Source organism: Fukomys damarensis, unplaced genomic scaffold (assembly GCF_012274545.1).
Source record: "Fukomys damarensis isolate Sample0158 unplaced genomic scaffold, DMR_v1.0_HiC HiC_scaffold_37, whole genome shotgun sequence".
NCBI classification, from domain to species: Eukaryota; Metazoa; Chordata; class Mammalia; order Rodentia; family Bathyergidae; genus Fukomys; species Fukomys damarensis.
The window spans coordinates 5,970,243-5,977,843 of NW_022900949.1; the positions used below are offsets into that span (position 1 = coordinate 5,970,243).

Genomic DNA, 7,601 nt, shown 5'->3' on the forward strand with positions numbered 1-7,601 from the left:
CGATCTGGCGCGGCGGTGAGTGGGAGCGGCGGGCGCCTGCTGTTTCTCCAGCATCTGGAGCCGACTCCTGAGGGTGCCACTGTGATGATCCCCTCTGTGAGCTGTCCAGCCCTGTCTGTCTGTCTGTCTGTCCTGGGCACGGCCGTTCTCCAGCCCACTAATTCCCCTCGACCTCCCTTAGCTGCATCGTTAACCACTTAGCCCAGGGGCCGGGGATTTAGCTCAGTGATTTCGCTGCCTGCCTCGCAAGCGCAAGGTCCCGAGTGATCGCCGGTACCAAAAACAAACAGACAAACCAAACAACAACCACTTAGGCTTAGGGTGTGTGCACCTGTCGTCTCCGCTGGTCCCGGGGACTGGCAGCGGCCTCTGCCCGTCTGTTAGCGGTCACTGGGCACGTCCTCCGCCCACCAAGTGGCCTGCACCTCCATCCACCTCTGTCTCCACAGGCGGCGTGGCGCACGGCCCGCGGGGCCCCACAAGCTACTACTACATGCTGCCCATGAAGGTGCGCGTGCTGGGCCTCAAGGTGGCACTGACGGTGAAGCTGGCACAGGTAGGGAGCCGCCCCGGCCCGCCGTGGAGTGGGTAGGGGCGCTGTGGGCTCAGGATGCCTGCGTCCCCAGGACGACCTGCACGTGGTGGACTCCCTGGAGCTGCCCACCGCAGATCCCCAGTACCTGACGCAGCTGGCCCGCTACCGCCGCTGGGGTGACTCCGTGCTGCTCGTGGACCTGTAAGCGCCCGGCACGGGGCAAGGGCCGGGGTGGGGTGGGGTAGGGGTACAGAAGTACCTCGGGGTTCATGCTCCTGTGGCGCAGGACACATGAGATGCCCCAGAACGTCGTGGAGGCCACTGGCAGGCTCAAGACCTTCAACCTGATCCCAGCTGTCGGTGAGCGAAGGGCCCGGCCCACCGCAGGGTGAATCGTGTCAGTCCCCCTGTCAGAACTACAGGTGGCTTGGCGCCTGCATGTGAACCCAGCATGGTGACACATGCTGGTCATCCCAGCACTCAGGAAGCTGAGGCAGGAGGATCCCAAGCTTGAGGCCAGCCTGGGAAACATAGCAAGACCAGGGATCAAAACAAAACAGCTGCACCTGACACTTGCGGACCGGCCTTGAACAGAGAAGGGCATTCCCTGACCAGACCCTGTGCTTTCTTGGAGTGCTGCCTTTCTCCAAAGAAAGGAACCAAGCGCCTGTCAAAGTCTGTTCCCACTGTAACCACCAGAGGGTGCTGTGAGCACTCATCAGAACCCAGTCTCTTGCACCTGGGCTGTCCATGGCTGTCCCCTCCACGCACCTACCGACCTGCCCCTGTCCCGTCTGGCCCATTCCCTCCCACAGTTTTCCCTGCGGTCTGGGTCTCTCTCACTGGCCAGGCTCAGGGCAGAGCCCAGAGAGCTGAGGGCGGCCTCTTGGCCAGGGTCTTGTTCTTTGAGACAGGCCCTTGAACTCACGGTGTAGCTCAGGCTGACCTTGAACCCACAGCGATCCTCCTGCCTCAGCCTCCTGAGTGCTGGGATGATGGGCGTGTACCACTGCACCCGGCTGGCCAGGGTGTTACGGACTTCAAAGCCGGTGGGAAGCCAGGCTGCTGGGTACCACTGGCACCAGATCTTGGGGTCCCCGGATGTGGCAGGGTGGAACAGGCTGACCCCATGCCCGCCCCCAGGCCTGAACGTGTACAGCATGCTCAAGCACCACACGCTGGTCCTCACCCTGCCCACCATCGCCTTCCTGGAAAAGAAGCTGCTCTGGCAGGACTCACGCTACTCGCCTCTCTACCCCTTCCACCTGCCCTACCGCGACTTCCCCTGAGCTGGGCGCTGCCTCCCTGCAGACCAGGCCCTCAGCCACCAGGGGGCAGCTGCGCACGCTTCAGCCCGGGAAGGGGTGAGATGCGCTCACAGGATGAGATCCGGTCCCGGCTCTCCCCAGTTGTGTTTGAAATAAAGTTTATTTTATTTTAATTAGGTGCATGTATTTATGTTTTGTTTTGGTACCAGGAATGAAGCTGGCCTTGCTCTTGCCAGGCAGTCGAGGCACCACTGAGCTACCTCCCCGGCCCTGTACTTAGGTATTTTGAGACAGGGTCTTGCTGTCTGGTTTAGGCTGGCCTTGAACTCACTGTATATCCCAGGCTAGTGACTCTCCTGCCTCAGCCTCCCAAGTGTTGGGATTACAGGCCTGTGCTACCATGACTGGCTAGACATAAATGTGACGTTTGGAACAGAAGTCGGCGTGGTGTCTCAGGCCTGTAATCCAGTGCTGGGGAGGCAGAGGCAGGAGGACAGTCAGGAGTTCGAGGCCACCCTGAGGCTAGCAGAGGTACAGTGCTCTTCTGTCCCTGACAGGCTGCGGCCCTGCCGTCACAGCCTTCAGCCCAGGAGCTCGGGCCCTGGTTCACAGGTAGATGTGACCTGTAAGCCGTTTAATCCCAGCTGCTCCAAGCGGAGCGTCAGAAAGCCAGGTTCTGCGGTTGCATGAGTGGGTAAATGAACCGTTAGGCACAAAACCAGTGTCGGTGTCCTGGTTCTTTTTCTTTTTTTTCCAGTATTCTGGAAAACCCAGGGCTTCATGCGTGCTGACACACTACCATTAAAGAAAGAAAAAGGCCAAGGATTTAGCTACGTGGCCCTGCACCTGCCTGGCAAGCGCAAGGTCCTAAATTCTATCCCTGGTACTGGAAAAAGCAAGTCAAGTGTTGTGAGGCGGGCTGACGTTTGTTAGGACAAACCCTTCTGTGTGTCTGCTGTGCGTCTGGGTGGTCCTGTGGGGGACACTGAAAGTACTCAGCCTCGCTGGACAGTCTCAGCCGGACAAAGGAGTCTGCTTTCTCCCACAGCAGGACTTTGAGGGACTGAGGGCAGTGGAGCTGTCAGAACCTGTCACACACCGGAAGCCTCAGCCAGATCCAGCACGGAGAGGGTTACCGTGTCTCCTGTGTGCTTTCGAGTAACTGAGAGGTGGCTACGTGCACGAGTGTGTGCTTGGAGTCCCAGCTACTTAAAAGGCTGAGGTAGGAGGGTTGCTTAAGTCCTGGAGTTTAGGGCCAGCCTGACCTGTTTTTAACATGATCATCTGCCTGGGATTCAGCTCAGTGGTGCCTCACCTGCCTGGCAAGTGGTAAGGTCCTGAGTTCGATCCCTGGTACCAAAAAAAATAATAATAACGTGGCCATGATGGCACATGCTCAGGAGGCTGAGGAGGCTGAGGCAGGAGGAACTCAAGGTCAAGACCAGTCTGAGCAACTTAGTGAGTTAACAAGAAACCAAGTGGGCCAGGGATTTAGCTCAGTGGTGCCGTCGCCTGCCTCACAAGCACAAGGACCAAAGCTCGATCCCTAGAACAACAACAGTAACAACAACAACAAAAAAACAAGATACCAAGTAAAAAAAAAAAACAAAAAAAAACAGCAACAACAAAATGAGCTGAGTGAGACACTGGGTTCAATCCCCAGTACCTCCTACCCCACAAAAGCCTTAGTGTTTACACATAAGCCACACACAACCTTTCATAGACTTTAAATTGTCCTTGGCTTTATCACAGCTAATACAATGCAAACACCATGGAAATAGTTGCCTCCTGTGTTGCTTAGGGAATAATGACCAGAAAAAGAAAGTATCTGCAACAGTCAGGGCCACAAAAATCCCCAAGACCAGAAGAGAAACCGCCGCCTAAAAACAATCCCAATTTTTCCCCAATATTTTCCGTAGTTGGTTGATGCGGAACACGCTTAGGTATTTGCCGCTCCCCCCGATGGACAGGGCCCTGGACCTTCTAGAACTCAAGGAAGCAGAGGCGATGGTGGCGGAAATCAAGTCTTTCAGCAAATAATGAGTTTCGGAATTTCCCTAATGAGATTGTTAGGGTGAGTGACCGGGGTGACCCGAGTGTGGTCCAGGGTAGAGCAGGGTTGCGTGGGAGGGTTCAGGAACACTTTTAGCTTGGAACAGGAGAGGGGCAGATGTAGCCAGGCGTGGTGGCGCACACCTGTGATCCCAGCATTCGGGAGGCTGAGGCAGGAGGATCCCCACAAGTTTGAAGCCAGCCTGGGCTAGAGAGTGAGTTCAGGGCCTCAGCTAGGCAGCAAGACCTTTTCTTCAGAAAAAAGTAAATAAATGAACAAATAAGAAAGAAAGGAGGAGCAGACCATGCTGGGGCTGAGGAACAGCGGCTGCATCGGAGCTCAGATGCCACGCGGTGGGCTCTGAGAGCTTCTGGATCCGCAGGCTCTGGTCCACCTGTGACCATCTGCTGCCTGCGGGCGACTGCCTGGCACCTGGGAGGAAGCTATTCCCTTCCTGGAGCCTGGCACTCGCTTCCCCTTTCCTCAGGGGGAGGGCAAGGCTGGGCGGAGCCGCTCCCTCCCTTGCCCGGCTCTTTTGCCGCCCCCGCAAAGGCTCGGCTGGCCAAGGACCCGCCCTGGGGTCTGCCCTGGCTCCCACGCCCACCCTCCGGAAAATCCAGGGCCAGCCGGCGCGGAGCCGCAGGCCAAGCCTTACCATGGCTCTCTGGGCTCCTGGTTGCAGTTCCTCTTGCAGCCGCAAGCCAGCGCCTGTAAGCACCTGGGTCGTCCTCTGCTCAGAACCTCCATGGCTTTCACCTGCCCAGATGACAAGCACTCCCTGCCCTCTGCCTCCCTGCTGTCCATTTCTCTATTCCACTTACTTGGCTGCAGCCACACACGGGAATTCTGGCGGTTCCTTGAGTGGTTCCTACCACAGGGCCTTTGCACCTGCCATGCCCTCCTTGTGAAACCCCCTTCCCCAGGATATTAATATCACCAGCTCCTTGATGCTTTCTGATCTTTACGCATTGTCTTTTTATCCTTGTGAACCCCTTCCCCAGGATATTAATATCACCAGCTCCTTGATGCTTTCCGATCTTTACGCATTGTCTTTTTTCTTTTCTTCTTTCTTTCGTTCTTGAGACAGGGTCCCACTATGTGTAGCTCAGGCTGGCCCCAGACTTGTGGTGATCATCCTGTCTCAGCCTCCCCAGTGCTAGGAAGACAGACAGGCATGCACCACTATTCTCTTCCCTGCTTTACTTTTAATCTCCTTTTCCACTAATGACTTATTGGGGACAGAACCCAGGGCCTCGTGCGTACAGTATAGTGGGTTTGTCTTTCTTTTCTTTGCTTTTGTGTAGCTCAGGCTGGCCCCAGACTTGTGGTGATCATCCTGTCTCAGCCTCCCCAGTGCTAGGAAGACAGACAGGCATGCACCACTATTCTCTTCCCTGCTTTACTTTTAATCTCCTTTTCCACTAATGACTTATTGGGGACAGAACCCAGGGCCTCGTGCGTACAGTATAGTGGGTTTGTCTTTCTTTTCTTTGCTTTGGTACCGGGGATCGAATTCGGGTCCTTGCGTTTGCAAGGCAGGCGGCAGAACCACTGAGCTAAATAAATCCCCAGCCCCACCCCCTCTTTTAGACAATTCAGACTGGCTTTGAGCTCGCAGAGATCTCCCTGCCTCAGGCTTTTGTGTAGCTGGAATTCTGGGTGCACCAGATCTCCCTGCTAGGTGTTTCTGTTACTCTGGTCTTCGCCGAATGCCTTCCACCTGGAAAGGTGCCGGGCCTGCAATAGGCGCGCCGGAAACACCGAGCCACGCGCGCAGAGTCATTTAGGCCGAGAGGGGGCGCTCGCCGGGCGGGCACCCGCTGCGGGGACCACAGGACCCCGAGAAGTTAGCGCTGAAAAACCCACCTGAAAATCACCCGCGGGAGCCCGGGATTTTCCCAGAGCCTCCGAGGTGCAGGGACGCCCCTGGTCGCACGGTGTGACTTGTCCCCGGCGGTCTCGGGCAGAGATCCCGCGTGCCCCAGCCCCTCCCCCGGACAAAAGATCCCCGTGGAAATCCCTTGGAGCGCCCGGAGCGGGGCAGAACGCGGCCCGGGCACGCGGAGGATCTGGGACAGCGGATTCCGGCCGCTCCCTTCCGGTTCGGCGGTGCGACCTCTGCGGAGACCTCGGTCTCCATGGCGACCCCGCCAGTGTCCCCCAACAGGAAGCCTCGGAGGGCGGAAACGGGGTCCTGAGGTCACATGCGCTGCGCAGACGTCCTCGCACGGGGGCTGCCGGCCCTCTCCCACGCCCCCCTCGGAACCTAGGAACGGCCTCAGTTTCCCCACAGAGGACAGGGGCTCCTGCGCCCGCTCTCCTCTCTGCTGTCCTGAGCTGCTGCCTCAGTTTCCCCCGCGGAGGAGCGGTCAGCAGCCGGGGAGGTCCACGTGTCAGGTTCGTACTGCTTCCTTCCCTTTTCGGGGAGCTATGACTTTGCCCCAGAGGCCAGAACCGAAAGGGGAACCAGGGCGCGGAGAGGGAGGAGGTGGGGAGTTGGAAGCACCCGGGGTGGAGCCCTCAGCGGACGTGAGCATGGGACGTGAGCATGGGACGTGAGCATGGGCTCCTTAGCCGGCCAGGGCTTGCCGGAGCCCGCATCTGGCCAGGCCTGCTCTGTTGCTACCCTGACGTCACCGGGGTGCGGACGGGCCGCTTGGGGAAGGGGCACTTTCCATGGAGGGCTGCCCGAAAGAAACCCTGGACCCCCATTCCGCAAAGGGGCTGCTGCCCTTGGCCAAAGATGCTTGCAGAGCTGGGGAATCAAGACTTGAGTTCACCCAAGGTGTGGAGCCCTCCCAGCACTCAGGAGGCCGAGGCCGGAGGGTGTCAGTTCAAGGTCAACCTGGGCTACATAGTGAGTTCAGGGCAAGCCTGAACTACGCAGTGTAGGGAGAATCCTGTGATAAAAACTATAAACAGCCAGAGGACCTTGGGTCAAAAACAAAAACACCCAGGCGTGGTGGCGAACGCCTGTAATGTCATGACTGCAGAGGCTGAGGCAAGAGGATCTCGGAGAGTTCAAGGTCAGCCCGGGCCTGGGCTACATAGTGAGTTCAGTGCCAGCCTGAACTACAAAGGGAGACTCTGCCTCAAAAACAAAACAAGGACTGGGCATTTAGCTCAAGTGGCACGGCGCCTGCATGGCAAGCACAAAGTCAAAACAAAACAAACAAACAAAACAAAACAGGGCTGCAGATTTAGCTCAGTGAAACCAGTCCTGCCTTTCAGCTCAAGGGCCTGAGTTCAATTCCCGGTACCAAAAACAAAAACGCAAAACCCCAACCGAGAGACTTGGCTTCAGATCCCTTCACAGCTCAGAGCCTCCGAGTTTACCCTTCCGTGGAAGGGACTCGGTGACCACCCCGATGGTCCCGTAGAGCGGGCTGGAGCAGAGTGAGCGGGGTAAACGGTAAATCAGGGTCACCCAGTCCAGGGAGGGGACGTCTGGCCGCCTGGAGCAGGCCGTGGGCCCCTCCCTCCGCCGCCGCCCCCCATTGCTTCAGCTGGGAAATTCCGGGGAGCCGGGGCCAGCGAGGCAGGACCACCACGCTCACCGGGCACCCTCCATCCGGAAATGCCGGAGCCCTTGTTCGGGAGGGGAAGGCATGGGGTTTCCGGGAAAGTGGCGGCGCCGCCCCTTGGTCCGCTGGTTTTTTTCCCTGGTATAAAAGACCGCGCGCTCTCTGCGCCCCAGTTGCGCGGAGCCCGGTCCTGCTGCTCCCGCGCTCCGCCCCGCTGGCCA

The 7,601-nt window shown here is 58.0% G+C and overlaps 1 protein-coding gene and 1 long non-coding RNA gene across 2 annotated transcripts in view; both read left to right on the forward strand.

Annotated features, from left to right (window-relative positions):
* Mrpl4 (mitochondrial ribosomal protein L4) overlaps positions 1-1,960 on the forward strand; it is a gene marked incomplete at its 5' end in the record, with an annotated part of 5,021 nt that extends 3,061 nt beyond the window's left edge. Inside the window, 5 exons of the mRNA XM_033759591.1 lie at positions 4-15; positions 450-556; positions 627-736; positions 822-895; positions 1,679-1,960. Coding sequence (XP_033615482.1) covers positions 4-15; positions 450-556; positions 627-736; positions 822-895; positions 1,679-1,824 — 449 coding nt within the window. The remainder of the gene's footprint in view (positions 1-3; positions 16-449; positions 557-626; positions 737-821; positions 896-1,678) is intronic.
* A 3,949-nt stretch (positions 1,961-5,909) lies between these two features.
* The window catches only part of LOC117284468, a 6,173-nt gene continuing 4,481 nt past the window's right edge, over positions 5,910-7,601 (forward strand). Inside the window, exon 1 of the long non-coding RNA XR_004515578.1 lies at positions 5,910-6,253. This is a non-coding gene — a long non-coding RNA (uncharacterized LOC117284468). The remainder of the gene's footprint in view (positions 6,254-7,601) is intronic.